Source organism: Dasypus novemcinctus, chromosome 13 (assembly GCF_030445035.2).
Source record: "Dasypus novemcinctus isolate mDasNov1 chromosome 13, mDasNov1.1.hap2, whole genome shotgun sequence".
Taxonomy (NCBI): Eukaryota; Metazoa; Chordata; class Mammalia; order Cingulata; family Dasypodidae; genus Dasypus; species Dasypus novemcinctus.
The window spans coordinates 81,751,495-81,772,871 of NC_080685.1; the positions used below are offsets into that span (position 1 = coordinate 81,751,495).

General features: G+C 33.6%; 1 protein-coding gene across 2 annotated transcripts in view; it reads right to left on the bottom strand.

Annotated features, from left to right (window-relative positions):
- Positions 1 to 299: 299 nt before the first annotated feature.
- Positions 300 to 21,377, bottom strand: part of ZBTB41 (zinc finger and BTB domain containing 41) — a 48,579-nt gene continuing 27,501 nt past the window's right edge. The window contains exons 10-12 of one of the 2 annotated variants that reach the window (XR_009180186.2): positions 15,705 to 15,793; positions 3,857 to 6,480; positions 300 to 719 (exon numbers count right to left, since the gene is read on the bottom strand). Coding sequence is in view for 1 of the 2 variants with exons in the window: in XM_058274914.1 (XP_058130897.1) it covers positions 5,825 to 6,480; positions 15,705 to 15,793 (745 nt within the window). In the remaining variant the exon portion in view is untranslated. Of the gene's footprint in view, positions 6,481 to 15,704; positions 15,794 to 21,377 lie in introns of both variants that reach the window. The other variant, XM_058274914.1, reaches the window with a different exon arrangement.

Genomic DNA, 21,377 nt, shown 5'->3' on the forward strand with positions numbered 1-21,377 from the left:
CTAACAGACTTTGGCTATACTTCAGACTTCTCTGCAAAAAAATAGCATAATATGACTACTTCAAGCAATAATAGTCATTATTATCGAAAATATTATTAGTCACATAAAAACTATTACTTTAATACACTATATGTGTTTCAAAATAACTAAACTATGAGAAATAATAAAATATAAATAGATATGCCCCAAGATACTCAATTTTCCATTTGTTCATGGTCTTTGCATTCAATTATTACAGAGGCATACTGAGTACTACATTCTCAAGCTGTGAAAATATATCAATAAAACCTGGATATGCATTTCTTTTTAGGACCAACTTTACATTTATTTTAAATATCAAAATAACACAAAGGGCTAGTTCAATATACAATACATTTCCTATTCTTCACAGAAAACTGAATTTTTCTATAAAGACATTTGTACTGACACAACCTAAATATCTATAAAATTCACAAGATACTTTACACACAATGGACAAAATGAATTGTGATATTTTAGTTTTTCTTTTTAATTGCTTTTAAAAGTATATTCTAATAATCATAAAGAAAAATTAAGATTTTTATTGAAAACTAAGTTCAAAAACATTTTCACTTTAATGTACATTATAAATCCTTTTTATCAGAATAGTTAATACACAACATGGAGCAGCTAAATGCAAAATGTCCACCTCTGTACTCATTTTTTGGCAGCCACATTCATCAGTTGTAATACAGTTTTTTCTGTAGGGTTAAAAAGAGTCCTATTATTGGTGGGAATAAGAATTTTGCAATTACAGCATAGTACATTGTCTAACTTTAGAGCAAGCAGGAATACCAAGCAAGCAGAAGCGCAGTAACAATTAGATGTGTACATGTTCTTCATTCAAGAACTATCATAGAATCTCCAACAGTAATGCAAGCACTGAAATTACTTTGTTGTCCAAGACTTTGAATATGATCCTTAATTTCTCTTTATATAAATGCCTGGAGAGGCTAAATTGAAATTGTTTGGGGATTTCATTAGTCACCACCTTAAGATCATTACACATCAAACTAAAATATGAGTAAACAAAACATAAGCATTCTCTATTTATCAAAGCCTTCTTTCTTTCACCTTCCACATAGCCTAATCCTATTACTTCTCTTATTAATACTACTTCCAAAGAGGAAGAGCAGAAAGCATGCTAGTAATCTAGGGCAAAAGAATCTCTAAGTAGAAATAATTTTAGAGAAATAAGGGGGGATTCCCCCCAAAACTAATATATACTATATACCAAGAGAGAAATGGGCAAAAAAAAAAAGGGGAAGGTATAAGGAAATTCCTAGATATTGATTATAAGATTATTCTCACATCACCAACATTCACTCTAATAGCAAGTAACATTTCAAATAAAAGTACTCAAAGTTTTTAAAATGTTACTTGTCCCATATTAAAGAAGACATTTTTAGTCAGTTTAAATTTGGACCTGAATCACAGAATAATCCAAATATATCTTTGTTTAAAAGTCCTAATTTTTCCTGAATTCACCAACTCAAGTTACATGTTGGTTGGGATGTTGTTGTTTCTAACGAGAAACTTATCTCAAACCATAACTTCTTACTCAGTTTTTAGCCAAAGTGAAATAAGAAGCCATTCAGGACAGAGATGTGTGGTTATAGTAACTGGTAATTAAAAAAAAAAAAAAGGTTTGGGGGAGGGGAGAGACAGAAAGGCAGACACACTACTTTTATTTATCAGATTCTTATAATAAGCCTCTAGAGACAGGCCTAAGAGTGGCTTCACAGTAACTATAAAGGCCACAGGAGAGATTAAAAATTATGCAAAAATCATAAAAACAAATAGTCACACTAGACTTAGTGTCATTTTCCCTATATAAACACAAAGCAACCTAAAAAAAAAAAAATCACTGCCTGCCCAGCAGGCAACACAAGCATAAAACCCAAAATAACAACAAAAAAAACATTAAAACAGTATAATCTAGCCAGTAGAATCAACTCTAAGTAACTATAATACACTGAAAAGACACAAAATATTTAATCCAGAAAAGAATGGGCATAAAAGGACACTATCAAAAAGCTAATGCCCCAAATCTGACTTTTCATCAATGATATATTAGAGTGATATGGTGGAAGAAAACTCAAGCTTATAAACATACCAGTTTGTGTTTTGAATTTGTTTGCATTATAGAGTGAAAAGCAATGAATGGTACTTAATTCCTTATTAGCCCTTAACAGTTCATAGTCACCCAACAAAGATGTTTTGACACTTTTTAAATTTGAAAGAAAATTAATAGCGTACCTAATTCATGACCTAACATCACTTAAAAGAAGTCACATTAATAAAGCACCAGTTTAAAACCCTATTTTTGTTCCTTTTCTTCTCCCCAGCAATAAATGTCTAAATTACTTGAAAATATGCAACTACCACTACATTTACAGTTGTTGGTTAAATTTTTGCTGGAGTAAGGATTAAACCCTAATCTTAAATGATATTTTTAGGCTGCAAAAAAATAGGTGGGGCTTCTTACAAAAATAACCTTAATTGACTTAAAAAAAATTCTAATGCAAAAATTATTTTAATAGTGTAGTGTAAAAAATAAGCTTATTATTTAACATTTAATAGTGTCTATTTAAAAGATAACATTCAATTAACTAAACTGAGGAATATTGAATATTCTTACTTATAAATGGTTTGTCAGTATGACAATTCCCAGAGTATTTTCTTCTGCTCTTATTTTCATACAGATAAACACAAACACTTAATACTTCGTCTCAATATTCAAACAATTTTTTTAAAAATCCATAATCCTAGGACTTGACCTATGCTTCTTTGGACAAGCATTTATTCATACAACAAAGAATTTATATTCTTTTAAACTAATTATTATCTACTAAAAATCTTTGGTGCATTTAAGTAAAAACTGATTAGGTTAACAAATTTCTGTACTTTATAAATTATTCAGTTTACAGATTAAGTGCTAACTGCTATAAGCTAAAAAATTAATTTAAAACAATAAATTATGCTCATTAAATAAAAAATTCTGAATGAGGCTAAACTTTGTTTCAAGATCCAAAATTTAAGTATAGTTACAGAAATAATGGATTTTAGAGTTAATGGAAACTTGTCCAAAATACTCTAAATCAAACATTACAAAAGGTCAAACAGAAAGAGTAGGCTTCATTTTATATTTTTTGTGCCAGCTTCAAAACATATACATTCAGTTTGCCCAAATCTATGAGGTTTACACAAATTTTTAATTTCTTATACTTTTGGAAATTAGAGGCAGCAGACTAGGTTTTTTTTTTTTTTGGTCACCCTCTGAGACCATTTCTTCATAAAAATTATACTACTACCTATCTCCCAGACATTTTAAGATTAAAAGAGAGAATGATGTATACATGGCACACAGTAAGCACTCATTAATGCTAGTTTTCTTGCCCTGTACTAGTGGCTCTGCCAGTTATTAACCATGTGAGCTTAAACTGAGTCCATTATTTTAACCTCAGATTCTTCATCTCTAAAATGGAAATACAGAATGTCCTTTTTATTTCAGGGCAGGTTATGAGGTTCAAATGGGATAATATCTGTGAAAGCATTTTATAAAACAGTGAACCACTATTCAACTTTTAAGTTACATATAATAATAACTAAATACAAATATATTTCATTTTACATAAGAGAAGAATTCCAGAAAAGTTCTGTGTAAACCAATTTCTACAAATCAAATCATATATTTAAAGCATTAGGACATTATTAACAGAACCCTGTAAGTATACCTTCAAAAGCAAAGTATTCTTTTCAATGTGAAAATGAAACACTCTCTTTTTCTGCCACCTAACACATAATATATTATAAACACACACACACACACACATACCATTTGCCTTTTCAGAAGTCCAAACTTTTCTATATTGGTTCATGCGTCAGGCAGGGTACATTTTTAGGTATGCTTCCTTTTATCTATACTAAGTTTAAAAAAAAAAAATCTCATCAGTCTTTATGATAGAAATCATAAAGACATATTTTTAAAAGTCAATTTGAAAGACAGACTAACAGTACCTCATATAGTCAAGCTCAATCATTTAAGTACCACAGATATAACATTTCCACACAAAAGTAAATAAAAATACTGAAAAGAATACATTAGTTATGTCTTTTGGGCCTAGGATAATTACAATCAAACCCTGATAAAAGAGGCAAAACTCAGGTTTGTTTGATTATGTTAGCTACTTTGGTTAACTGCCTCGATTCTCCTGTAAAGTACCTCCATTTAAGTGCTTCAGCAAATAATTTTCCCCATTATTGAGTGGCTAAGTTTTATTCATTAAAAGTTCATTATTTTATTTGTGAATTTATTCACAAGAGCTGGGCCAACTTTACAGTTTACACAAAGAAAGTGCTTAAAGCAATTAGGAGTGTAAACAAGACTGAGAGGGAACACTTTTTAAACTGCTATTTTCCAATAGTTTACATACAAATGACATGCTAATAATAAATCATCCTGGCCTACCCTAATCCTTCAAGCAACTCTCCTAGGAAACATAATCTTAGTTTAAGTTTAAATGACTCGAAGATATTGAAAGTGCAGTTATTTAAAGTATTTTATAATTTTGATTTACTTTTCCCTCAGTTAATTTTAAGTGAAGTTTTTCTGTAACTGCTATTTCTTTTCACCTAATCCTCAACTGTTGTCTTGTACAAAAATAAAAATTAAGGTAAACTGCAGATATTAGGGTTATGTGAAAAGCAAAAATAAAATTCTGGATTATTTGTAAACCTGTACACAAGTAGTGGTTCCATTTAATTAAACATTATTTATCTTTGTTAGTCATGAATTTTATGTTTGGCACCTTTTCTAACTAAATGAAATAATTAGGTTCTGCTTCCCAGAGATAAATGAAAGGTAAATGAAACTAAAAATGGCTTCTTTAATTAAATTTAATTGATTAGCTATAATTGGCCCTCCCTTAGTGAGATGGATATATATACTGGGATATATTGTTAAAGTTTTGAAATAAATGCCAAAATACAAAAGGTGAACTTACCGTGAAAAATATCTAATTAAAACTGCCATATTTTTCTCTAAAACATTTTCAACTAATATAATTTAATGCCTAGACTTATTTTTGCATTTTTTATTCCTATTAATGGAAGCATAGGCAAGAACCAACTATCTGGATAATTATTTCAACCCTGCATTTCATTTAACAAGCTAATCTTACTTGAGTTAGCTCTCTGGCTTTGAGTTTGTCCAAAGTCCAAAGGATAATAATAACATAAAACTATGGACAGATGGAAAAACAGCACAGAAATATCCAAGATATTCTTATAAACTCAAACTCCTAATATCAATTTCAAAAAAAAAAACCTAGATGAAATAATAATGAATCTTATGTTAGGATAAGGAACCATTGCAATTATCAGTATACTCTTACATTCCTTCTTAAAAGCTACATGGTCCTTAAACTTGTATGGAAGACAGGGAAGGGAAAAAAGAGGAATGAGGTTAAGGAAGAATATATTTCCATTAATGATAAAAAAAAAAAAATAACCACCATGTCTGCAGCTACTAATTTGAAAAGTTTGAGAAAACATTAAAAATTAGCACTAAATAATATTAAAAATCACAAAAATGTTCACTTCAAATATTATGCCTCAGAATGTGTCCAAATATTCATACATTAAATAAACAGAGATACACATCTTTCTTGATTTGAAACTCTTCTGAGGACTTGAGAAGCTTTGAGAAAATGACAAAAGAACAGCCCTGCCAAGTGAAGTCACGAGCTCTTGGTAACCATTAATATATAACCATCAAAAAAGTCTATGGAATGTTTAGATTTACTCATGAATGATGTTCATTATTAGAAATATTTTGTACAGCAGTAGTGCTATCAAGCCCCAGTAATGTTCCAAGATAAGACTGTTCTCTAGGATCTAGCATTTGTTCAGGTCGGACTGGATGAACTATATTTGCAGGTTGAGGAGTAAGAGTATATTTTTCCAGAAAAGCTAAATCAGTTGCTCGTGGGTAATCAGTTGATTGTGGCTGTGGTGGAAGGATCTCATGAGATGATGGTGGAAGCGTGGTAGTGTGCTGCACAAGATCACTTTGAGTGTCAGGTATCTGAACTGGAACCAGTGTTACTGGAACACATACTTCAGTAGATACATCCTGTAACATAGTCTTGGCTTCTGATTGATAAACTTTGGGCTGATCCATGTATTGTTTTGTTTCTGTTTGAAAGATTTTATCATCAGATGAGTACTCTACTGGCAAGGATACAAGTTTTTCCTCAGAAGTACTGAGTGGGTCATCAGGAGATTTTATGCCATGGACATGGTCAATGTGGTATTTCAGCTTGTCTTTCCGCTTAAATGTTGCATTACAGTGCTGACAGTTGAAAGGTCGGGCATCAGAATGAATAACCAGGTGTTTCGTTAAAGTTTTCTTAATTCTAAAAGACTGATTGCAAATTTGACACTTGTATGGTTTTTCACCTGTATGGACAAAAATGAAATTAAGTGTAAAGCACACTCACTTGTTAAAACAAAGGTTTTAAATAGCAAAGTGAAGTAATAGTGCTGAGTACTGGACCTGGCATATCATAAATGCTTGATAAATCTAGGCTATAATTATTTGCTTTTATTCCCCTTATAGATACCCAAAAAAGTGTTCTGAACCAAAAATCTGATATTCTCACACCCAAAGAGGATAAAAAGAAACTCTGATTAACTTGGTTTCTTGGCTCAGAATGAGAATTGGTGATATTTATTCTCTAGGCTGATGTCAAAATAAGGAGAATTGATCAGGGGAAAGAATGAGGAAGCTGGACCACTTTTCCATTGCTCCTCGGTCAGCATCTCACAATGTAGGTTTTTGTTTTCAATATATGAAGCATTTTAAGTTCCTAGGTTAACCAGTATGGAGAATAATGGCTGCCGAATGATGTACAAGTCCTAATCCTGGGAAGCTGTGAGTATGTTATCTTAGATGGCAAAAGAGACTTAGCAGATATGATTATGGTAAGGACCTTGAAATATAGAGATGATTGTGTATTATCCAGTTGGTCCCAATCTAATCGCGAGTCTTTAAAAGTGGCCTATGGAAGAATAGGTCAGAGAGAGGCGACATGAGGAGGACTTGATCTGCCAGTATTGACTTTGAAAACGGAAGAAGGGAGCCAGTGTCCAAGGAATGTGGCTATGGAGTGAGTTGCTATACAGTATGTCAGGGAACACAGGCTCAGGCACAACAGACTTTCAGCAAATGACTGCTTTTTATTCACACAGCACAAAGGTCCAAAAGAGCAGGCAGGAGAAGAGGTCCCTCATGGCCAGTTCTCTAGGGAGGCCAACTGCTCAAGTCAGGATCAGCAACTCTATAGGCCCTGCATTGTGTTGTAGATGAAGAATGCATGTGCTATCTGAGTAGTTGGGTACACCCAGGGAGAAAGGGTCCTACTAATAAGCAAAAAGTACTCCTGAAATTATCCCTGTTCCCTGACAAGCAGCTGGGGCTTGATTTAACTTCTCCCCCAAGTTGTCTGCAGTATCTTTTGCAATAGAAACAGACCAAACACCTGCACACAAACAATTAAGAGGGGAAAACAAGAGGGGTAGGTGAGGGTTGAGAGATGGCTGCTGAGTATGTCCACGATTTCCCCAGAAGTGGTGGCCTCTAGAAGCTGGGACAGCCTCAGTTTACAACCAGAAAGAAAAGTAGAAAATCCATCCTAGTGCTATAACTGAAGAGAATTGAATTCTACCAACAATAATCTAAATGTGCAGGAAATGAATTCTCCCCTAGAGTTTCCAGAAAGGAACAGAGACCTACCAACAACAAGGTTTTACCTTTGTGTCAGTCTTCTGAACTACAAAACTGTAAGATCAGATATTTATACTGTTAAAGCCACTAAGTTTGTGGTAATCTGTTAAAGCAGCAATGGAAAACTAATGTAGCCCCACAAATCAATATTATAATAGACACAAAGGCACAATTTAAAACCAAGATTTTATATTTTTATGTGGGTTTGTTATTTTAATTATCTTCCTACACTTCTCCATTGAAAACATGAATACTCAGAAAATTAAGAGATAATTTATATGTTCAAGTTGAAACAACATTAACAAATAATTATTTGCTGAATATAATTGTTTACTGTTTGTGGCCTCTATCTCATCTATAGAAAATTTTTAGACTGGGATGTTGAGTGCCTAGTACTATTAGATTTTCTACTTATTTTTGGACTACCATCTTTATTGAATAGGTAGTAAAACGGAAAATATTTATTTGTATAAAGGGCTATTTTTTGTGAAAGGAAGGTATTTTTGTGTTTACAACACTGCATCAGACATTTGAATTTACAGTTCAATTCCTAGAATCAGATATTAGATGAAAAAACTCACACATGAGTGTTTTGGGGAAAAAAAATTTATACTTCGAAAATGCATAAAGTTATTGCTATAACTCCCTGGCATTCATACTTACCAATGAAGGTGTATTCTCTGTTTTTTAAAAATAAAGATACTAATAATACTAACACCTCCAAGCGTGTTTATTTATTTATTTATTTATTTATTTAGGTACTGGCGCCAGGTATTTAACCCAGGACCTTGTATGTGGGAAGCTGGAGCTCAACCACTAAGCCACATTGTCTCTCCTGAGTTAGTTTTTTCATTTGTTTGCCTGTTGTTTGTTTTTGTTTTTAGGAGGCACTGGGGACCAAATCTGAGTCCTCCCATAAGCAGGCATTCAATTGTCTGAGCCACATTCACTCCTCCCAAGTTTATTTTTAAAGACAAAAGCAGAGGCTCTAAGTATTCCTCTTTGTCACACTACTAGCTATGATCATTCCTTGAGTGTCCTCATTTAAGAGTTTTTATAAATGCAATTTTTTAAAGCTCAGAGTCATAGTCAGTCAGTTCCAGTGTATAATTTTTAGAAAACTGGGGTCTAGATAAGCATATTCCTTTTAGAAATTTCCATTATCATTTAAACCTTTGCTATAGAAATTCAATTTAGAAAAAAGAAATTCAAAGACAAAAATTCACAAAGGAAATGATGACACTGTTAAATGTAAAAAGCAAATCTAGAATACTTAAAGATTCACGAAGTAGAAAGGGTCAATAATATAAACTTGATAAGAGGAGGAATACAGACTAAAGAAACATACTTTCTACCTTGATATTTTTTGTATTAAAAGTTCTATTAAATAAACATGTTAACACCAATTAACCCAAGTTGGCTGCATCTCAAGATTATACATCAGAGAATAGGGCATCAAAGGAAAAGTCCCTTTCAGGACCTACAGAACAAGTCTTTTTTCTAAAAGTAAACAGAAATAAAACAATGCTCAAAAAGATGAATTATTTTACTACAATGTGCCTAGATGTGTTTCGGTTTTTCATATTGCTGAAGGTTTGTCTTGCTTTTGTTTAGCAATATTCTTAGCCATTTTCTCAGAGAAACCTATGAGCCTTTAGAATTAAAAATATCATCCGGGAGCAGATATGGCTCAGTGGTTGAGCACTGGCTTCCCACATAGAAGGTCCTGGGTTCAATCCCAGGCCCAGTACTTAAAAAAAAAAAAAGAAAAGAAAACCATCCACTGGATGAGTTATCTTCATGTAACTTGAGGACTTCCATTTCAGCCAGACAGAGTAGCTTATATCGTATCAATTCTCTTGCTAGAGAAAAGGGAAGGAAGAAAGATTAAAAAACAAACAAACAAAAACACTACTCTTTGGAGGCTTTAAAGTGCAACCAAGGCAGCCAGGACAAAGCGTAAAAACTCTGAAGACACAGGAAAGTATGGAAATGAGCCGTACACATTTGTGCTGTCTCTCCTAAGTGCAATTTCAGATTCAGAGTATGAGGAAGTAGATGTCAAGTAGAAAACAGCAGCCCAGGGCTTGTGGAATTCACACTGGAATGGAAAGATAAGATGGTATTTGGGATTGCCACAGATTTGAGGGATCATGAGGCTTATAAAGCAAAGAACAACAGAGAAATAAACCAAAATATCTGCATTTGCCAACTCCTAAGATGACCAGTTGCTGGGTAAGACAGCTAGAAATCAGTGGCCAGCAGGCTAAAGAGCTGCACAGATATTTCAGTAATCCATAGAGGACTCTGGTAAAAGCACAATGCTTGAGACGCCAAAATGATGAAGAACCAAGAGAAAGGGCAAACCAGAAATGGACCAGACATAGGAAAGGTCCTTTGTTATCTGCTTGTGAGATGAAAATTAAGTCTATCTAGGAAAGACTAGATCAAGTGCCTGGACAGTCTCTCATTACAAAATCTAACTTTCAATCCAAAATTACCAGGCATCCCAAGAAACAAGATCAAGTGACCAAATGTCAAGAGAGAATAAAAGAAAATAGGTAATAGATACACACACACAGGATAGCAAATATTACATTTATCACATTGGGACATTAAATTGTATGTTTAATATGTTCAAAAAATACTGGAAAAGAGAATTTCACCACAGAACTGGAATCTGAAAAAAAAAGGAAATACTAGAACATATAAATAAAATAATGGAAATTAATTAAATGGATAAAATAGCAAATTAGATATTACAAAGGAAAAAATTAGAGAAATGGAAAATGGATCAATCAAAAACATCCAAATAGAGAAGTAGGATGGAAAACACATAAAATATGAGAGATATACATGTCAAAGTGAAAAGTGCTAACATACATGCAGTATGAGTCCCAGAAAGTAGAGAGAGTATAGAGCAATAGCAATATTTGAAGAGAAAATGGCTGAGAATATTCCTAAATTTAAAAGCAAGAAATAAAGTCACAGGTACAAACATCCAGGAATTCAGAAAAACAAAACACATCTAGGTACATTACAGTAAAACAACTGAAAAATAAAGCCAAAGAAAAAAATCTTAAAAAGCTGCTAGTTAAGAGACATTACCTTCAAATAAGCAACACCAAGACTGACAGTACATGCCTCAATAAAAGCAATGGAAGCTTTAAGAAGAAACTGATATATTTAAAGCAAAGAATGCGTTTTACACTTAGCAAAAAAAAATCTCCATAAAATAAAGTAACATAAAAAATTTTTCCAGACAAAATCTAAAATAATTTGTTGCCAAGAAACCTGCACTAAAAGACATACCAAAGAAGCTCTTTATACAGAAGGAAAATGATTACATATGGATGATGGTAATGCAAAATGGGGTGAACAAGTGAACAGGAAAGGGTAAATAGTTAAATCTAAATAAATATTTTGGTTATTTGAAACAAAAATGTCTTATGTGGTTTAAAATATATATAGCCTTAAAATTCATACAATGCACAAATGTTAAGAGGGAGAAAAGAGTATCATAAGGTCTTTGCATGCCTGGAAAGTGGTGAATTAATTTAAGGTACACCCTAATAATTTAAGATACATTGTTACCTGTAGGGAACCACTAAAAGAATAATGAAAGAATATATAACAAATAAGAGAAATGAGGGGAAAATGGATTAAAAAAATACTCAATGATTCCAAAGAAGTTAAGACAAGGGAAAGTACCAAGGAAGAGATGTGATATATAGGATTGATGATAGATATAAACACAAATATATGAGAAATGATGTGAAATTTAAATGAAATAAACACTCCAATTAAAACACAAATATTGTCACAATAGATAGTAAAAAAAATACTCCAAAGATAGACCTTAACACAAGTGCAAGTCAGATTGAAAGCAAAATGGTGGGGGAAAAAATACACCATAGAAACAGTATTCAAATAAGATGCCAAGTATAAAAACAGATATTCTATAATGATAACAAGGACCCCTCAACAGAAAAATATAAAATTTTAAATGTGTATATATTTAAACATATATGTATAGACACACACACACACAATATCCTCAAACCACATTAAGCAAAAAAAATGAAAGAATTGAAAGGAGACAGATGATTGACAATCATGGCTAAAGATTTTAACACAAGATACCTCAGTGTGTATAGAATAAGTAGGAAAAAAGTGAGGATGTAGAATATTTGAGCAATAGGATATGTTCTCTTATAAAGGTAGGATTAGACTAGACATCACTAAAATAAAAATGCCTAGAAAATCCCCAAATTTTTAGGAATTGGACAATATTGTTCTAAATAAACCATGAATTTAAACAATAGATCAGAATAAACATTAGAAAATATTTTAACTGAATTATAATGGAAATATGTAACACAGTACTTGAAATATGGAATGTAAATAGAGCAGTACTTAGAAGGCAATTTATAGCTTTAAAATTCATACAATAAAAATAATACTTAAATTTAATAATGTCGGCATTCATATAAAGAAACTAGGAAAACAGAAATTAACCCAAACAAAATGAATTAGAAGGATAAAAGCAGCAATGAAATATAAAACAAATCTTAAATAGAGAAAAATCAACAAAACCTAGTGGTTCTTTGAAAGATTAATAAAATAGATCCTCAGCAAGAAAAGACAAATTACCAAGAACAGAAATGAAAAAAAGGTTATCATTACATAATCTACAGTCATTAAAAAGATAAATAATTCAATATATTGGATTCAGCCAATACATTTGATATTTTAAATTAAATAGAATTCCTTTAGAAACACAATAGAAAATCTGAAAGCTGTTTAACTATTAAGGAATCTTTATTTAAAACCTTTCCATAAAGAAAATAATGAGCCAAGGGCTTTCTTTATTGGGGAACGCTTCCACATACTCACTGAGGAAATAACACCAATTTTACACAAACTCCTTCAGATAATTGAAAAAGTATAATTTCCAAAACCATTTTTTGAGGGCAGCACAACCACGACAACAAAACCTGTCAGGGGCATTACAAGGAAAACATATAGGCCAAGATATCTCATGAATACAGGTAAAAAATCCAATATAAAATATAAACAAACTGAATTCAACTATATATAGACAGGACAATACAGAATGACCAATATAGCTTTATTCCAGGAATACAAGGTTTATTTAATATCCAACAATCAACCCATCAATGTTATTTATCACATTAATAAAATAAAGAAAAAATATCATATGCTCATGTTAATACATGAAGAAAAGATATATGATATAATCTAACACTCTTTCATGGCACTAAATAAACGAGGAATTGATGGTAATTTTTCTATGATAAAAAGTATCTGTGAAAAATCGACATAAAACACCATATTTGATTGTGCAATAGTGAAATCTTTTCCCTTGAGCTTGGGAATAAGAAGTCTATTCTCAATACTTTCATCCAATAAACTATCAATCAGAGCAATAAGGCAAGAAAAATATGAGTTATAAGAATAAGAAAGGAAAAATAAAATTGTCATTTTTCACAGATAACCTGTTTCTTTGCTTAGAAAATCCAAGTCAGAATAAACTATGAAAATTAATAAATTAAGAAAAGAATTTAGCAAAAAAGAGGGTGTGGGAGATGCTAGGTTGTATATATGGTAACAGAACAAAAATTTTTAAAAATCCAAGGAACTACCCTACGTAAACAGTAAATCTTAAGTTAAATCATGAACTGTAGATGATCATACAATTATAAAAATGTGCTTTCATCAGTTGTAACAGATTGATGAAATAATAGGGTGGGACATGGGAATTCTGTATTTTATGCATGATTGTTCTATAAATGCACAAGTTCTCTAATGAAGGAAAAAAAGGGATATTGCTTGTAATTGGATAAAAAGTCAATATATAAAACTTAACTATTTCTACATATCAGAAACAAATAAAATTTTAAAATACAATTTATAGTTTCCTCCATAAACGTCCAATATCTAGTAATAAATCTAATGAAAGATGTGCTCAAATAAAACTGAATTTCCAGGGAAACGGACTTTGGCCCAGTGGTTAGGGCGTCCGTCTACCATATGGGAGGTCCGCGGTTCAAACCCCGGGCCTCCTTGACCCGTGTGGAGCTGGCCATGCGCAGTGCTGATGCGTGCAAGGGGTGCCTTGCCACGCAAGGGTGTCCCCCGCGTGGGGGAGCCCCACGCGCAAGGAGTGCACCCGTGAGGAAAGCCGCCCAGCGTGAAAAGAAAGTGCAGCCTGCCCAGGAATGGCGCCGCCCACACTTCCCGTGCCGCTGATGACAACAGAAGCGGACAAAGAAACAAGACGCAGCAAACAGACACCAAGAACAGACAACCAGGGGAGGGGGGGAAATTAAATAAATAAATAAATCTTTAAAAAAAAAACTGAATTTCCAGACTTATAAAGCTCAGGAATGGACTCAGGAACTTGGTAGCAGTTCTTGGATCAGGATTTGGTAAACCACAGCCCATGAGCCAAATCTGTGGCTGTTTTTGTAAATAAATTTTTATTGTAATACAGCCATGCTCATTTGTTTGCATAATAATCTCTATGGTTGTTTTTTATGCTACAACAGCAGAGTTGAGTGGTTGTGATAACTACCAGCCTCAAAGCCTAAAATATTTAGTAATAATAATAATATTTCATCTTTACCAAAATAGTTTGCTGACCACTGCTTTAGATGACTTACTTCTTTCATTTTATAATAACCATAGTCTTTACCTTATTCTATAATAGAGCCCATTTCCTCTATTTTCAATGGGCAGAGTGATATCCAGCTGGAAATTCCACATTGTCACTGGTTCACCAATTACTATAAATCAATATTTTCAAAAAAATTTTAGTGTAGCTATGAAGCAAGTCCTTACTGCCTTCCCTAGAAAAATCCCTACACTTTTACAATTTTTGAATCATCACTGGTCTCAACCTTCTTTAAGATCATCATCTCATTCAAGATATAAGTTTTACCAGACATTACTTATAACTATGTGGAAGAGAGCAATAATACAGTTTCTTCAATTTACATTCCTATTTATGTATCAGCAAATTATGACCTTTTCTTGGAATGGAGAATGTAATTTTGTTTTTAGCAGCAGCAGAGTATTAGTAATAAATCTTTTATGCACAAGTGCAACTCTTTGCTATTCTAATTGCTCAAATCCAGTAATTTCCCATTTTTATATTTATGAAATTAGTTATTTTTCTCTTTCCAGAATAGCAGCAAGACAAAATCCAAACCAAAACTAAAGCAACCATAAATGGATTAAAAAAAAAAAAAAAAGCTTAAAAGCTGGAAATTTATATGAAAAGTCAAAAAAGGACCAAGACAGCATACAGGAAATAATCCAACATAGTCTTTATTTCAGAATATAGTAGCAGACTCAAGGATCAGAAAAGAAAGATTTAGAAATGATGACCTCTAGAAATAAGCAAAGCAAGACCTTCTACTACATCTACCCTATAAATTATAACTGGCTATGTAAAAAGAAAAAATATACAATGGTAACTTGGTAATCATATTTGAATTACTCTTTTAAAGGAGGTGAAAAATTAAAGAAAGAAATAACCAAAGCAAAAGAGGTAACTAATGCCTTCAGAAAGTGAAACAAAGAGGAACCATAAAAAAAACAGAAAAGAGGAAAATGAGATCTAAAAGTTGAGTAAATTCTGTATAGTAAACACTTAATCCCTGAATTCTACAAAATGATATTCAAAAGTACTGAAACTTACATAATAGAAAAAAGACCACAATATTCCTGACTTACGATACAAACTTTAATATATGTGAAAGTCTTAATGGGAAAAAAAATTAAAAAAGATTAATCAAGACAAACTTAAATATCCATATTTTATTCATAAATGATTATATAAAAATCTATATAAACCACACATCAATTTTACCTGAATGTGTCCGAAAATGCATTTCCAGACTTGACTTGCCTTTAAAAATTTTCTTACAAACATCGCATTGATGAAATGTTGCTTTATATCTAAGAAAATAAAAAGGTTTAAGTTTTGCAGTATAATTTTAATGGATAACACAATGAAAACAAGTTACAACTTCAGAAGTAATTTTCACATTAATAAAGCATATATCTCTGAGGGAACAGAGAAAATTACTCCTTTAGTATCAACCTTACCTCTGATTCTTCCCCAGTTAATTTAAACAAACAAATCTATAAAAAGAAGTCCTTAGATTTTTCAACTGCTCTAAATCACTGAATGAACTTTTTTTCATTATTATTTATGCTATTTAAAAACACAAAGTAGAAAAATTATAGGAACAGATAAATTAATGGAAGGACGAAGGGGAGGGGAAGGATTGACTACGAATGGGCATAGCGGAAATTTTGGGGGTGATGGAACTATTCTATATCTTGATTGTGGTGGTGATTACATGACTGTGCATCTATCACTCTTGCAGAAATACACATGAAACAAGGTGAATTTCACTTTATGTAAATTATACCCTAATTAAACTTTTTAGATAAAGGAATGAGATGAAGAGGCTGATAAAAAGAAACTGCAAGGGAGCAGGCATAGCTCAGTGGTTGAGTGGTTGAGTGCCTACTTCCCATATATGGGGTTCAATCCCTGGTACCTCCTAAAAAAAAAGAAAGAAAGAAACTGCAGCAAAACTTACACTCATCAAAAAAGCTGCCTTGATCTCACTGGCTCACTTTATAATAAATAGATGGTATAAATTTGAACTTACAAATAAATTTATGCCTAAAGAGTGCTCTATCAGTCCTTTATTTTTATTACAGATCAATAGAAAGACAAAGTTGTAAATGCATGGAAATTAACTTAATAAAGTAGCGCAGTACAGAACCTAAGAGTAAATGTTTTATAGTTACACAATCTTAAGCTGAAATTTTAACTATTTCAGGAATTAAGATATTTGTAGTATGATCAGCATTTAAGTGGTAGTTATGGAGATAGTCTTATCTACTGAGGAAGCAATTCCTATCTATTAAGTGTATGGCAAAATAATTAAGTCAAACCTAGGAAACAATAAAGTCTTTCTGTAAGACAGTTTGCTAATAACATACCCATTAGATTTAAGTGGAATATTCAGCACATTGTTGCCAACAGTAAATAGCAACATAGTTTATCTAGGGCTTCAGTTGCCATTGGCATATTCAATTCAGCCAAGGTAACATTTACAGAGTAGCTACTCTTTCCAAGACAGCATGTAAGGCCCTCTATTAACACTTACTTTTACTTGATGAAACAGGCATTTTAAAAGATCATTTAGATTTAGTGTCATTAATAATCTTAGCAAAGGATTTTTAACCAGTATGCTTCATTTATCTTATGAAATTCATACTCATAAGAAGAACTAAATGGAGATATAAACAGGGTTACTGTAGAGAAAGGGTTATTTGTGGAGTCAGAAAGTTTGAGAACACCTAAGGCAGTGGTACTCGACCTCAACCAGGGCTGAATTTGATCTCCACAGGATGCTAGTAATGCCTGAGGACATTTTTAGTTTTCACAAATGAGAGGAAAGGGTTCTACTGACTTCTAATGGATTGAGGCCAGGGATACTGCCAAATATCCTACAATGTCAAGGGCCCCAAAGGTCAATAGTGCTGCAGTTGAGAAATTCTGGTCTACACTATGAACAGACTGGTGTTCTGAGCAATGCAAACATGCTCAAAACACTTCAATTGCCTCACAGTGGACTTAGAATAAAGATAAAATCTTTCTAAGGCCCCACACAGGTCAGACCCTATGTATCCATCTCTCCATTCACACTATATATACACCATCCCCTTCTTGCCTTCTATACTACAGCAACACTGTCCTGTCAATTCCTTGAACTTGTTCTTCACTATTCCACCACGAAGCCTTTAAAAGCACTGTTTCTTTTGTCTAGATCATTCTTCCTTTTTGTCTTCATCTGGTTAATTCCTACTTTTCTTTTTCCCTTAACTTTCACCTCCATCACTACTTCCTCAAAACAGCCATTACTGACTTCTCTAACTAGGCCAATTTCCCATTTCATATGCTATCATGGTACCATGTAGTTATTCTTCATATTTCTCGGAATTATAATTTTCAAACAAATTCATGTGATTTAGTGCCTATAAGCTCCATGAAGACAGGGATCTAATGTTTTAGTATAATATAATCTCCTCCACTGTCTCTAGCAATAATGTGTAGAGCTTCACACCTAAAAGCTAAATAAGCACTGGTTCATTGAATGAATACCTGAATGAATGAAAGAAGCACAATAACTCAGGTATGAACAGACATAGAAGTAATAGTGAAAACCATTAGAATGGGTGAGATCATCTTCTAGAGTGTATCTAGAGTGAGAAGAGGGCCAAAATGAATATGAATCTGAAAAAAAAAAAATCCAAAACACATAATAAAGAGTTGAACAAAGGAAGAGCATACTGGTTCTGGACAGCTACTCATTCATCTTTTTAGTCAACATTCAGAGCTTGTAGAATTATTTTCTTAAGGCTAAGTTCCACAATAAATACCTATTAGATTCTCTCATCAATATATTTTTTATATCTTTTACCAAATATGGAATTTTAAATTTGCATCCTTGACTTACTCCATCTATACCTCTTCTTTCTCACCAATAACCATTTCAGACTGTGGTAGAAATACTGAATAGTACTAAATTTAGTGAAATATTAGTGAAGGTGGGCCTACTGTTCTATAGAACAAGCTTCATCTTAGACTCACGATTCAAATTCTTAGGTGATGGATAACTAAATAGGATTTGTTTTGGGCATACCACTGAGAGAGTCAAAGTAAAAAATCATATTTGCACACATGAAAATATATGTGGGCAATATTTATATGTACTGAAAAGTATAAGGAGACGGGTTGACTTCTTTTTTGACCAGATTTCATGAATCAGTTTTGCATGCATGAAATAAACACCAAGGTCAGCAAATTTTAGCTGTTTTAGTTCATGTTTGGCCATGCTGATTCTCTTGGCAAACTATGCTAGTTTTCCTGTACATTAGTTTATCCAGCAAAAGGCTTTCACCACTATTTTGTCATAATTTTCTAACTTAAGACATATGTGAGTGGACTGCAACAATAATCTGGCAAGGGTTGTGAACACAAATGTCTGAAGGAGAACAATGCTATTAATATAAAGGAATGAAACAGTGAATGTAAGGCAAAAGGTGCTAAAAATTGATTGCATCTGATTAAGTGTAACAGAAAACGGTAATAGGAGTAGGTTTAGTAAGTACGCAGTGAGGAAAACTTTAGAGTGGATATTCAGGTATTGACTACTAATATTAGAATATCAGGGTACGGTGGCTACTAGTAGCTACTAATACACTTGCTTAGGCAAGAACTGGCTGTTTATCTAGCAGAAGTTGAAAACAGAATCCAGAAATCGAGTGCTTTACAGAGTTGAAAATCTATTTCTGGACCCCAAAGAATAAGACAAGTGACTGAGAAAAGCTTTGGGTAACAAAGGCTCACAGAAAAGTCAGATTAAGTGTATTCTTGAGATAGCTTCAAATCTGCTTTGCAGGTAGGATTTCATCACTGCTATGGACAGAGACAATTGTGTTTTCTCATTTTTCCTTTTTATAAGTGTAAAGTGTTTATTACTATGACCCTGGCACTGCTTGTGACAGTTTGAATTTGGTGAATCCCTGAAAAAGATTATGTTCTTAAACTGAACTATTCCTGTGGGTGTGGTTGATTACATTAGATTCACTTTAGACCATTTGATTAGATTGCTTTGACTGGACTACTTCAGAGGTACGACTCAAGTTGAGTCTCCATTTCTTGCTGAGTCCTATATAAACAGACACAGAGAGAAACACAGAGAAAGGAAGCTGCCATACGGATCCTGCCACATGAGAGAGAGGACTGCAGGGAAATGGAGATGCTCCAAGAGGCTGCTGAGAGAGGTCCTGCAGCCTGGAATCAGCAGAGCAGAAATGCATGGAAACAGGCCCCTGAGGGGCTGTGTCCACAGAGCAGTTCAAGAGACTAGACAAGCTATATGCCTGATAGCCCACAGCTGAACTCAGGAAGAAAGTGAAGCAGCTAAGACTGAGAGAGGAGGCCCAGAAAGAGACAAGCCTTATGCCTGGTCACCCAGGCCTTTGAAAGACGGTGAGCCCAGAGGGGAAGGCAGAGACCTCACAGAGATCAGCCATCATCGTGCCTAATTATGTTGCAGGATCACCAATAGCTAACTTTGGTGAGAAAGCATCTCTACTGTTGCCTTGATTTGGACATTTCACAGCCTTGGAACTGTAAAGTTTTACCCTAACTAAAATTCCCACTATAAAAGCCAACCCATTTCTGGTACTATGCATTGGCAACCCTTTGGCAAACTAAGACACTGCCCCACCACTGTATACTTAAGGGATTACATGTTGGGTAAGGAGGAGTGTGGACAAACAATCTTTCTTTTAATTCATAGGTTGTCAGACCTCAAAAAGCCACATCTCAGCCCAAGGCAAATGACTCTGCTTCACTTTAAGATTCATTCTGGACTTTGGTCTGGATATATTAATTGGATGAGACTTGGAGCTATCTCCTTAGGGAAGGGAGAGAGTGTATACTGTAGGTGAAAAGAAGGGTACACATAACTGTTTTGTGACCAGAAAGGCAGACTATGCAGAAACAGTTAAGTGCCTACCAAAAATTCCTGCTCCCCTTTCATAGTATAAGTGTCTTGTTGGAAGCAGCTAGCCACACAAAAACTATATTTTCCAGTTCAGCTTATATCTAGGTGAGGGTATGTAACTAGTTCTCATTAATAGAATGTGACTGGAAATAAGCTATTTCTAGATGAAGAACTTTAGAATATTAGAAGAGAATGTGTGTTTCCCTGCCCACCACCTAGATGTCATTTAATAGGGTGACCTTGGAAGCCACAGGTTGCTGCTAGACATTTCCACATCAAATTCATGTCAATAACTGATCTTATCCTTCCACCATAAATCAAAAGAAGTTGAAGACACAGGAGAAAAGGAATATAACTGATGAACAGGGCCCCTAATGAAACAGGTCAGGAAGTAAGATCAAGAAGAAAAAATGGAAGGATTATGCTAAAAAGAGAAAAAAGGAAATCTACTCATATGGACAAGAGAAGGTCAGATTACAGAAGGATATAGGGGGAAAATCCAAGAAAGTTAATGCTTGTGACAGTTTGAAGTTCGTTTTTGAATCCCAAAAGATTATGTTTTTAAACTAATCCTCTCCTTTGAGTGTGGCACCCTTTGATTGCATTAGTACACTTTAATTAGCTCACTTGATTAGATTGCTTTAGGGCTTTTAATTGCACCACATCAGTGAGGCACGACACAGGTTGGGTCTCTACCCTCTTGCTGGGTCATATATAAACAGAGACACCAGAGAAAGAGGAAAAGAAAAGGGAGCTCTGCATTTTGACCTGGCCCTGTGAGAAAGAGGACTTGACGATCACTAGCTGCTGAAGCTGAGGTCCTAGGCCTTCAAGAGGCTGGGCCCTTGGAGCAGCACAAAGGTAAAGAGAGCCTGGAGGGGAAAGCAGGGAACTCAGCAGACCAGCCACCAACTTGCTTCCCCACATGGCAAGACACCAGGATT